The sequence below is a fragment of the Peromyscus eremicus genome, chromosome 23, assembly GCF_949786415.1.
Source record: "Peromyscus eremicus chromosome 23, PerEre_H2_v1, whole genome shotgun sequence".
In the NCBI taxonomy this organism is placed as follows: Eukaryota; Metazoa; Chordata; class Mammalia; order Rodentia; family Cricetidae; genus Peromyscus; species Peromyscus eremicus.
The window spans coordinates 14,317,148-14,329,461 of NC_081438.1; the positions used below are offsets into that span (position 1 = coordinate 14,317,148).

The 12,314-nt window shown below is 44.3% G+C and overlaps 1 protein-coding gene across 7 annotated transcripts in view; it reads right to left on the reverse strand.

Annotated features, from left to right (window-relative positions):
• Window positions 1-12,314, reverse strand: part of Mphosph9 (M-phase phosphoprotein 9) — a 57,284-nt gene that overhangs the window by 43,510 nt on the left and 1,460 nt on the right. For 6 of the 7 annotated variants that reach the window (XR_009375923.1, XM_059249594.1, XM_059249590.1 and 3 more), the window contains exons 2-6: window positions 10,886-11,149; window positions 7,740-7,893; window positions 2,831-2,920; window positions 2,136-2,659; window positions 301-427 (exon numbers count right to left, since the gene is read on the reverse strand). Coding sequence is in view for 6 of the 7 variants with exons in the window: in XM_059249594.1 (XP_059105577.1) it covers window positions 301-427; window positions 2,136-2,659; window positions 2,831-2,920; window positions 7,740-7,893; window positions 10,886-10,992 (1,002 nt within the window). In the remaining variant the exon portion in view is untranslated. The remainder of the gene's footprint in view (window positions 1-300; window positions 428-2,135; window positions 2,660-2,830; window positions 2,921-7,739; window positions 7,894-10,885; window positions 11,150-12,314) is intronic. The other variant, XM_059249593.1, reaches the window with a different exon arrangement.

Here is a 12,314-nt window from a genome sequence, read left to right on the forward strand (position 1 = left end):
AAAAAAAAAAAAAGAAATTGGATAAGTCTTAAACAACAACAAAAAAAGCCAGGTGGTAATGGTGAACACCTTTAATCCCAGAACTTGGGATGCAGAGGCAGGTGGATTTCTGAGTTCCAGGCCAGCCTGGTCTACACAGTGAGTTCCAGAACAGTCAAGGCTCCACAGAGAAATAATGTTTCCAAAAAAAGAAAAAAAAAAAAAAAAAAGATTTGTAAATGAACAAAGGAGTAAAAACACAGCGACCCCAGTGTGACCATCAGGAGCCCTGGCATGCCAGAAGAGCCACTCATCACCTACTGTTTCGACCGGAGGCTTCCGGTTGGACTCGCTCCCCACCTTGGGTCTTGAGTAGTCATCTTCTGTGTGTGCTTGCTTTGGCTGGTTCTGCTTCAGCTTTTGTGCCCATGATGTTATAGACTTACTACTTAAAGAGAGAAAAATGAGGTCACTTTCTTTAAAAGCCATTTGTCAGCACAGTTCTGGGTGCTTCAGTGGGTAGTGTTTTACTTTTCTACTGCTAAAAAGGGGCAGGTGCAAGGGCGCACACCTTGATTCCAGCACTCGGGAGGCAAAGGCAGCAGACCCCCGGAAGTTTAAGACCAGACTAGTCTATGTAGCATGTTCTTGGACAGTCAGGACTATATAAAGAGACCCTGTCTCAAAAGAACAAGAAACAACAACAAAAACAAAAAGTGATGTTTTACTGATTCTCCTAAATCTCTTGTTTTAGATTTATTTTTACTGGGGCTGGAGAGCTCATAGTTTAAGAGGACCCACATAGCAGCTCACACTGTCTATAACGCCAGCTCCAGGGGATCTGACATCTTCACAGAGACATACCTGCAGGCAAAACACCAATGCACATAAAATTAAAAATAAAAAGATTTATTGTTATGTGTATGAATATTCTGCCTACACTTACGTATGTGTACTCCATGTGTGTCTGCTGTCTGCAGAGGCTAGAAGAGGACAGCATATACTATACATGGAGTACCCTACACTTGGAGTTACAGGTCACTGTGAGCCACTGTGTGGGTGCTGGGAACTGGACTCAGATCCTCTAGAACAGCAGCAAGCACTCTTAAACACTGAACCACCTCTCCAACTGCAAATGTCTTTCGTAAATTTTCATTCATTCATTCATGTATTTATTTATTTATTCTGTGTATATACATGATGTGTGTGTGCCACGGTGTACCATAAAGGCCAGACGACAACTTTGTGGAATCAATTATCTCTTTCCATCATGGGTTCTGGGGATAGAATTGAGGTCACCAAACTTGTACGGCGAGCACCTTTATCTAGAGCCATCCCACTGGCCCTGATTCCCTAACTTTTTCTTTGTTTCTTTCTTTCCTTTTTTGAGATGGAGTCTATTATAAAGCCCTGGTTGCTGGAATTTTCTATATAAACCAGGCTGGTCTTGAACTCAGAGAGCCACCTGCTTCTAAAACACATTTCAGATGGGTAAAACTGAAAACCTAGGGTAAACCACAAAATTTCATAAGATCTGTTGTTTTTTGACTTTAGAGTATTTTGGGGTTTGTTTTTTCTTTTCTTTTCAAGATGGTCCTGGATATCCTCGAACTCACTCTATAGACCAGGCTGGCCTCTAATTCAGAGATCCTCCTGCCTCTGCCTCCCAAGTACTGGAATTAAAGGCATGTGCCACCATACCCAGCCTAAGTTTAAGAGTCTTCTTGAAATGCTGATTTTGTGTCTGGGTGTTTTGCCTGCATGCTATGTGTGCATGTGTGTCCAGTGCCCAAGGGGCCAGGAGAGGGTGTTGGATTAATCGAAACTGCAATTACAATTGTTGGAACTCAGGTTCTGTTCTGTACAAGAGCAGCCGGAGCTCTAGACTGCTGAGCCCTCTCTCCAGCCCCACATTTAACAATCTCAAAGCACTGCACACAGGAAGAGTTGGGAGTCATTATACACTGGGCTTATTTATTTCAGTTCTCCACATGCAACTCCAATGTAAGAGCCAGGTTTTAACAGTAAAACTGGTTTCTGTCCAAATATATCTCATTCTACTGGGGACCAAATAAAAAGAACATTATTTACTATATTCTAAATGTCACTAATAAACAAATAAAAGCTCCTTCAAATTACAGAGGAATTCTACATACCTATTTGTTTTTCCACTGTATACTTCCGAAATCTTGTTTTCACCAAGAAAATTATGTTCAAATTCACCAGGAAAAGTGGAAATATCTTCTTTTAGAGATGCACAAAGCTCTTCAGGGGTCTGTGCAGAAAAGTTTATGGCTGCTGTGCCTCCTTCAGGGGCACGTGCCTGCGCCGCGGGAGCTGTGTGCTGCCCCTGGGAAGCCGCCTTGGGCTCCGCGGGCTCGGCGGGCTCCTTCGCCTTGTGGGCGTTCATCTCCAGGACGCAGAAGGTTCCGTAGCCGCTACTCACGGAGCTGCTGTCCACATTGCAGTCTGGGTGGGACGAGGAAGATTCTGGCTGTGTCTCGGGGCCCTTAGACTCTGGGTGACTGAGAACAGACACATTTCTTTCGCTGTTTTCAGAAAAGCAGCCCATTTGGCTTTCTGAGGACAGCTGTGTGCTCACAGAACTGCTGCTGCAGGAAGGCCAGGAAGCATTGCTGATCTGCAGTTTCACTAACTTCCTTATCTCCTCCTGGATGCGCTGAGAACGAACAGGGTAAAGAAGCACATTAAACATTTTTTAATGTTAAGGGAAGTCCATGCTATTATTACTCTGAATGTGATGGCTTACCTTCATAAACAGAATTAACGCATGAACTGTTTTGTCTGCAAATCTCACCAATAAAAAGCATCCCTGTTGAAGGCAACTCACCTGGATCTGCCTGTGGAACTGCTCCTGCTGGGCGACAATCTGCTCCTGGCACTGTCGCTCAACCACACTGAACAGCTGCAGCCACCTGGCCTAAGAAACGATAAAGAATCTTCACTGAACGCAATTTTAACCTAAGACGTCACAAGAAAAATGCTCTAGTGAGAAACAGCCCCCTTCCTCTGTCTGATCTTTTTTTCCAGACAGGGTTTCACTCTGTAGCCCATACTAGCCTGAAGCCCAGTCTGGGCTCAAACTCACAGCAATCCTCCTGCCTTAGCTTCCTAAATTCTGGGATTACAGGCACCAAGCCTGGAAAAAAACACTTGCTTTTTAAATTATTATTTTAATGTAAAATGTATAGGCCAGTTTAAATAATTCAAACTATATATTTAGTGCAACACTAAAAAGTCAGAGATTAAGTGCCTTTTTTAATGTAACTTGCAATCTGGGTAAATCTGCAAGTCGTATTTTTAATAATCTGTGCCTTGTTTATTAAAAATAAATCTGTGCCTTATTTTTCAAATGGGATCTTTTTTAATATTTATTTTCATTTTATGTGCACTGGTGCTTTGCCTGCATGTATGTCTGTGTGAGGGTGCTGAATTCCCTGGAACTGGAGTTACAGACGGTTGTGAGCTGTCATGTGGGTGCTGGGAATTGAACTCTGGAAGAGCAGTCAATGTTCTTAGCTGCTGAACCATCTCTCCAGACCCTCAAATGGAATCTTACATTGTCTTCTGTTGTGGCCTGGTAAGGAGGAGGCCAGAAGAGGGCATCAGATGCCCTGGAACTGGAGTTACAGGTAATGAGCAGCCATGTGGGTGCACTCAATGGAACACTGGCCCTCTGGAAAGCAGCCTGTGCTCTTAGCCACTGAGCCATCTCTCCAGCTCTGCTGCTATATTCTCTTAAGAACTTCTCAGGGAAGGCATTTCTTTCCTTCTCCCATGTGGTACCCAGGGGGTGAACCCAGGTCATCAGGCCTGGAGGCAAGCATCCTTACCTACTGAGCCATCTCATCGGCCCCATTATTTCTGATTAGCAGACAGTACCAGGTACAATAGTATATACCTAGAGTGCCAGCACTCAGCAAGCTGAGGCAGGAGGACCCTGACCTAGACTATACATGGAGACAAAAGACTTCCTAATAGCTGCACTCTGACTGTGCGTGTGCATGTGTATGCACTCAAGCATTCGTGTACATGTACGGAAACCAGATAGAAACGAGCCTCAGCTGTCACTCCCCAGGAGCTGCCCACCTTGTTTTCTGAGGCAGCGTCTCTCACTGGGATCTGAGACCTGCCAATTATGCAAAGCTGGCCCAGGAGTCCCAGCTCTACCTCTAGAGCATTAGGACTACAAGAGCCACTACCCTACCCAGCTTTTTCTGAGGGAGCTGGGGAATCGGGGTCAGGTCCGCACGCTTCTGCGGCAAGTACTCTGCTACCTCAGCCATCTCCCAGCCCCTAGATCTGTCTTCAGTTCCTCGTTCTTCCCTCATAAAAGCTAACCATTTCCTGAAGTGCTGAAATGTACCCAGAAGCATCTCACATCCTAAAACAGAAATCAAATAGAATACTTTTACTTTCACTAAAGTGTTCCAAACACGGCAGATTAAAGTGCAAGGAATGAAAGCCGATTCCCTCGAGTCCTGTGGAACTGGCCTTGACTTCCCTTCAGAGCCCACATTAAGGTCATGGTCCCTCCTGACTACCAAGAGCAGCAAGCACTTCCTAAAGAGACACAAAGCAAGGCAGGGGCACACATTCTCTAGAGGGATAAGTCCCACCTTAAGGCGGGGCCCTACCTGCTCAGCAGCAGATGGTACTGGAGTGACAGAGTCAGTGAGGGGCCAGCCTTGCTGTTACAGACGTCCAGCCTTCCCACCACATCACTGCTGACTCCTGGTACTGTCTGCTGCCACACTCCTCCCAACTTCACACCAGCCTCTCCCTGATCTTTGGGCGTACAGAAATGCCTTCCATCTCCCAGCTCTTCACACACACTGCTGTCCTTCCCACCTACATGCCCAGACTATGTCCTTCTCCCACCATCCCAAGCATTTCTCTATTTCTTGCCTTGTGTCTGTTTTATATTAGAAAAATAATAACATTTTTGTGCAGTTTTGTGCATATTGCCCCAAACAAACAAGTCTGTTTCAGAAATGAGCCTGGTACTAACTCAGAAGAGAAGGTTACTCTAATCTCAGTCATTCCCTCTTTAGCTGCTACCCTCACAGTGAGTCGATAAACTGCAGAAACACCAGAGAACTTTACAGACAAGCTATGAACACGAATGTGGCACTTACATATGGTAATAACATTCTTTGCTATAAACAACTTCCATTTCCTTTATATCACAGTTAGGTAGGGGGAGTGTGAGTGTGTGCTTGCGTGTGTGTGTGTGTGTGTGTGTGTGTGTGTGTGTGTGTGTGTGTGTATGCGTGCACGCAAGATCATGCGCATGTGTGCATATGAGTTCATGCATATCAAACCACCTCATTCCAGAAGGGAGGTGAAAAACAGAAACTCGGGGGGAAGCCATCAGACTAAGGCTTGCATTCTACCTGACCTTTCTGTTCCTGAAACACTCCTATAAAATACTGGTGGTTTCTGTTCTTTCCACACACTATGAAAGCATGTTAAATAAAACCCGGAAGTCCTACGGAAGTGACCAGAAAGTTCATTGCCCTTTCTAAAAAAGCAGTAAGTGGCTCTTCACTGCGTAGCCAACCTCATAGACAGGTGGGCATTCACAAAACACAGTAAAAGAAAACGTTACATCAGTGGAGACACATAAGCAGAAACAGGCTTATAAAACTCTAGCCCCAGGGCTGGAGAGATGGCTCAGTGGTTAAGAGCACTGGCTACTCTTCCAGAGGACCTGGGTTCCATTCCCAGCACCCACAAGGCAGCTCACAGCTGTCTGTAACTCTAGTTCCAGGGGATCTGATTCCTTCATGCACATAAAATAAAGTTAAATAAATTATTAATAAAAAAAAAAACCCTCTAGCCCAGTCTCCTCTCTCCTCAGACTTCTGTTGACTCTGCACAGAGGGAGACTGAGCCTGCAAACAAGAGCCCCGGGCCAGGCTATGAGCCTGGAATCAGCACAGCCTACAGGAGATCATCCACAAGGAAATCCAGGCCCAACCATTTTCTTAATCAATACACTGAACTCACAAACACAGTCTGTCTCTGGCTTCAGGTGGTGATTCAAAATACTAAAGTGACAATTTCTAATCAAACACAAGTCGTCAGAAATAAACTGTGCTGTGGTAGCTGCTCTTGGTCCTATTTACATGTTTACTGGCCACAGGCTAATGAACAGACACACAGGAGCAACAGTTCATCAAACTTGTTTTCCCAGATGCTGGATCAGACAGAACCCAGGGTCTCACGGATGCTAACCATTCACCATGCCACTGAGCTACACCCCCAGACCAGGCCTTCCTGTGTCTTAGAGGCATCATTACCACAAGGACATCTTATGGGTCTTCCCCATTACCTCACAGTGATTGTTAGGTGGAAAAACATAAAAACCATGTGAGAAAACTGAAAAACGGCCCACTACAGTGGCTCCAGCACCACATCCCAGTACCTGGGAGGCCAGGCTGGGTAGGAGAATGAGTTCCAGCATCCCAGGCTAGAGTGAGACCCTGCTTCAAACTACCACCTCCTCCCAAAAACCTGAAAAGCTCATTCGTTAGTACGTTATAACAGTCCATTTTAAATGCAAATTCCTTAAAGTGATTACATTTGGGGTAGCTGCTACTGAATTCTTACACCAGGAAATCTTTCTCTCCACTTTATATTGTAAAAACACAAGTTGTGGTTCTGAAAGTACAATTAATGTTAAACAAAATCCACTGCTCAGAGCTGATAATTATGTTTGCATGTCTATAAAGCATCACAACCTCTTAGGTAGTCAGAAAGCAAAGACGCCTGGCGGGGCAGCGCACACCTTTAGTCCCAGCACTCGGGAGGCAGGGTCAGGCGGATCTCTGAGAGCCCTGAGAGACTGAGGCCAGCCTGATATACACAGTAAGCTCCAGACCAGCCAGAGCTACATAAAACAAGCCAACAATTGAGAAAAGGCCATCTTGAATATTATTCTCCAAAACAAAATTTGTAAGTATCCTCTCCTGTGTCTGTCTTTAAGTTTGTTTCTGTGATTTTCCCTTTTCCCCTGCTTCTTTTCAGTGCTAGGAGAGCACATCACCACCACCTTCCACACCAAGCTTCAACTGTGGGATGTCCCGAAGAATTAAATTCCATCACAGGCTGGGCGGTGGTGGCGCACGCCTTGAATCCCAGCACTCGGGAGGCAGAGCCAGGCGGATCTCTGTGAGTTCGAGGCCAGCCTGGTCTACAGAGTGAGTTCCAGGAAAGGCGCAAAGCTACACAGAGAAACCCTGTCTCGGGAAAAAAAAAAAAAAAAATTCCATCACAGTACAACCAAAGAAATCACTGCCGTGAAAAGCAGACAGCTCAACGCATCAGAAGAATGTGTTAGGCACCAGATAGAGACCTTAATTTACAATCAGAGCATTCAAAATACTCCAAGCAAAGGAGATTTAGGTTTTACAAAATGAGGACACCTCGAGGAGTCACTTAGAAGATTGTAACGAGTAACAATTGTAACAGTCTGAGGGTGCTCGGAACAAAGACTTCAGTTCACAGGGAACATCCAAATCTGCGTCTACTGTGGCCATGGAGTCCCGTGTCTCCTTTCTCTTGTCCCTTTGGTATCAATTCGCGGTTAACATGCTTGTCATTTGACTTCAGCCCTAAGGTTACATATTTTCTGGACATAAATTTCTAACAATCCAATAGAGCTCCATTTATTTAATATTTAAATGGAATTCCTCTCAAGACCCCCTCTCCCCAAATAAAACAAAACGAGATACCTCACAGGTCTTCCAAAGTTCTGAGTCAGCCCGGCCACTGTTCTGCAGCTCTTGTGTTAAAGCGGTGAGGACTTCGACTGTGCCTTGACTGACAGGTGGCCCGGTCTTCCCTGAGAAAGAGGATACCCCATTTGTACTAAGGTGGGGACTACTTCTGTTGAAACATAAATAATTCAGATGGTTTTCTTCATTCAACCGAAGTGTTGAATAATTCAGCAGTTCAAGATCTAGCAGAGCTGTACACAACCACTGACATCTAATCCTCCTCAGGCACCTCCTTTGAAAATCTGGCCACAAAGAGGAGAGAGCACAGGCCCACAGGACACACTCACTTCTTTATAAGCGCCCCAGAGAGACCTTCTCCAGCGCCGAGGGAACGCCCCAAAGCCCCAACAGAAACTACAGGAGATGTCCCAGCTTCTCTGAATTACTCTGGAGGGTCATCTGGCCCACTTTCCCAACAGCCCTCCATTGTGCACTAAGGAGTCTCTCTCCGCTGCCCAGAACAGTCAATGCTAGTAACCAGACCCTCAGATTTCATGGGATAAGCTGGTGCTCATCACTGGACTGTCTCTGAATGAAAGTTCTACCAAGCCAATTAGCAGCCAACAGACAAGATTTATTGAGCCTGTGTGGTATGTAATGGGACACTAACACTTTCCAGAAGACTTCCAAATGTGGGATGACTTCTGATTTGTTTATAAACACCCCAAGCACAATTCAGGACATTAGATCTGTCTAGTAGCTGAAGGGGCATTTTTATTTTTATTGTTTTTTTTTTTTAAACAAAGTTTCCCTTTTTTAATGATTTAATTATTTTTATCTTATGTGCATTGGTGTTTTGCCTGCATGTATGCCTGTATGAGGGTGTTGGATGCCCTGGAACTAGAGTTACAAACAGTTGTGAGCTGCCATGTGGGTGCTGGGAATTGGACCCAGGTCCTTTGGAAGAGCAGCCTATGCTCTTAACCTCAGAGCTCTCTCCCCCAATTTGCTGTTGTTATTGTTTTCAGCCACATGTATGCTAGGCTGGCCTCAAATCACTGTGGAGGAGAGGGTGACCTTGAACTGCTGTTCTTCCTTACTTTCCTCCAAATGCAGGAATTACAGACATGAGCCGTGATTCCTGATTTATGTTGTGCTAGGAACAGAACCCAGGGCTTCCTGCATGCCAGACAAGCGTTCGATTTTATTTACTTATTGAGTAGACCTGCTTTGTTTCACACACACACACACACACACACACACACACACAGAGACCAAAATGAAAATACTAAAATAATAAAGTTAGGACCAGAAAAAAAAAACTAATAAAAATTCAAGAGCAAGAATATAATAAACTCTTTTAAAAAAATACGTTGTCCATAAGAACTTTACAGAGTTACAGTAATCGAGTTTCAACATGGTGGATTCAAATGTCAGTCACAAACAAAGAGGATACAAGTTCAATGACATAAATTTCAGGAGAAAAGCACATGCAGGTTTGACAGGCAATTCAAGCACTAGCGGGAATTTCTTCCACAAGTGGATTTCTGAGGGGCCACCCAATGAGACAGCAAATAAAATGTGGGCCAGTGTTCCGCTTACAAGGCAGAGCACGGCAGCAGACATTTCTTCCGGGTCACTTCTCAGGCTTTTACATGTGTCTCTCATATTAGCGTATGCCCTGTGATGTTATACAATCCCAAAGCCACTTCACAGTCCTCACAAGGAAGGCAGAGAATTAACCATTTTTAAAGTAGTTTATTTATAATACGCAAGTTGTCAAAAATCTTCATATATAAAGCTGCCGGGCGGTGGTGGCGCACGCCTTTAATCCCAGCACTCGGGAGGCAGAGCCAGGCGGATCTCTGTGAGTTCGAGGCCAGCCTGGGCTACCAAGTGAGTTCCAGGAAAGGCGCAAAACTACACAGAGAAACCCTGCCTCGAAAAACCGGAAAAAAAAAAAAAAAAAAAAAAAAAATCTTCATATATAAAGCTATTTGACCCTCTGCCAAGTGTGGTGGCACACACCTTTAATCCCAGCACTCTAGAGGCAGAGGTAGGTGGATCTCTGTGAGTTAGAGGCCAGCCTGGGCTACAGAGTGAGATCCAGGACAGTTAAGGCTATGTAGAGAGGCCCTGTATAAAAATTTTTTTTAAAAAATAAATAAGAGAAAGAAAAAAAGAAGGAAAGGAGGAAGGGGAAGGAAAGGAAGGAAGGAAATGCATTGAAATACTATGTATATGTGTATGTGTGTGGGGGAGGGAGGGTCACAAAGCCATAATACCCAGTTTGGGAGGTAGAGTCAGGAGACTGCTAGAGGTTATAGGCCTGCCTGGTCTCCATAAATGATCTTCAGAGCAGCCAGGGACATAGAGACCCTCAATCAATGAATCATTAACTAAATACATAAAGCATTTTATTGGCTATTTGTCAACGTATAGTCTGTGTTTTTGTGTAGTTACTACAACTTTCCCCTGGCCCCCAGACAGGGTTTCTTTGGTAGCCTTGGCTATCCTAGAACTCGCTCCATGGACCAGGCTGTTCTGGAACTCACAGAGATCCGCCTGCCTCTGCCTCCCAAGGACCAGGATTAAAGGCGTGCGCCACCACCGCCCAGCCTCTGATAGTCATTTTTAATTGTTACTTCACAGACTGGTAAGATGCTTCTGCAATATAAAATATTATCTATACTCTATTTAGAATGTAGAAATAAGTCAGGTATGGGAGCTCACATTTGTAATTCCAGTACTAGGAAGGCTAAGGCAGGAGGACTGCCTTGAGTTTGAGGCCAGCCTGAGCTACATAATGAGACTGTCTCTTTAAAAAGGTAAAAAAAGGAGAAATAATAAGGCAATTATCAGTAGGCAGAGAATCAAAAGTTCCAAGATTATCTCTGGCTTCGTTATGAGTCAAGCTAGCCTGGGTTATAAGAGGCCTTATCTCAAAAAATAAAATAAATACATGTATTTATTTAAGCTACCATATTTTAAAGATATGTTTATATGTTACGAAATAAAAAAGTTTAATGACAGATCTCTGAGTTCAAGGTCAACCTTGTCTATAGAGCGAGCTCCAGGACAGCCAGGACTGTTAACACAGAGAAACCCTATCTCAAAATAAAATAAAAGAAAGAAAGAAAATAGTACCTAACAATTCTTACCTATTAGCACGCAAGCTCAATCCAAGAGAATGGGGAATACTTTTGATATTAGAGTCTAGAGAAGGTGAAGTTTTTTGTAAAGTTTCCACTAAATCAAAATCCTCCATATCGTACAAAAATTGTTAAGCTCTGTCATCTGGAAACACTCTTGCTTCTCCTGAAGGAGGAGACTGCTTCCGAGTCCTCTTCAGCTGCCTCATCGTCTACTGGCATCCTCAGCAGCTGACATTCAGAACTGTGAAGTCCGCTACACTTCCAAAGAGTCTGAAAATGAATGGGGAAAAACTACTGAAAAGGCCACTAAATTTACCCACTATCTTTTCATGGCTTTGGAAACCTCTCAAATTCATCTACATTAAGAACAGCAACCAGTCGTGGTAGCTCAGGCCTTTAATCCCAGCACTCAGGAGGCAGATTCAGGTAGATACAGCTCTGTGAGTTCAAGGCCAGCCTGGTCTACAGAGTGAGATCCAGGACGGGCACCAAAACTACACAGAGAAACCCTGTCTTGAAAAACAAACAAACAAACAAACAAACAAAAAGAACAGCAATATTGGGGCTCAATGGCCAAGAGTGCTTGCCAGGCAAACTCATCCACACATGCTCAAGCTCTAGAACCCGTGGGGGAAGGTGAGAACTGACTCCTCTGTCCTCTATGCAACACACAGGAGTGCACATGAACACACACACACACACACACACACACACACACACACACACAAATTAAATCAAAAGTGTAAAAAGAATAGCAATAATATTCACAATGGCCAAAGTGTAGAAACACTCCAATGTCCCTCTGCAGATGAAGGGACAAGGCAGTATGGCACATCCACATGGTGGAATACTACTGGTCCACAAGGAGAAACAACGGCACTGAGTCATGCACAGAAAACACCAGGCATGCTTCTATCCCAGCACTCGGGAGTCAGAGGCAGTCCAATCGCTCTGAGTTCGAGGTCAGCCTGGCCTACAGAGTGAGTTCCAGGACAGCCAGGAAACTCCTGTGTCAGGGGCAGGGGGGACCACTGCTCTCTGACTTCATTTATGTCTGCAGCACAGAGAAGGGGAGAGGAGGAGCCACTGCAGGGTAGTCTATTTTCAACTTGGGGTGATGGAAAGTTCTTGAATTAGCTTTTTTTTTTTCTTTCTAAAACACCTAAATCACATACTTTCAACAGGATGGAGTTTATGTATAGGAACCATATGTCTTTTTAAGGCAATTTGTAAGAATCACATCATCTCCTACAGGTAGTATTTCAGAATTTTACGTTTAATAATCAAGGTTCTAGGTGCACTCTATTATGTAATAATGGAATACTTCCAGGCCTGGTTCACTTATTTAGGAAGTCCTACGCTGCAGAAGTGTTTCACTTACATAGCCACTAACAGGACTTAACTATTTAGTCTTTAAATTGGTGTTTAAGAGCTA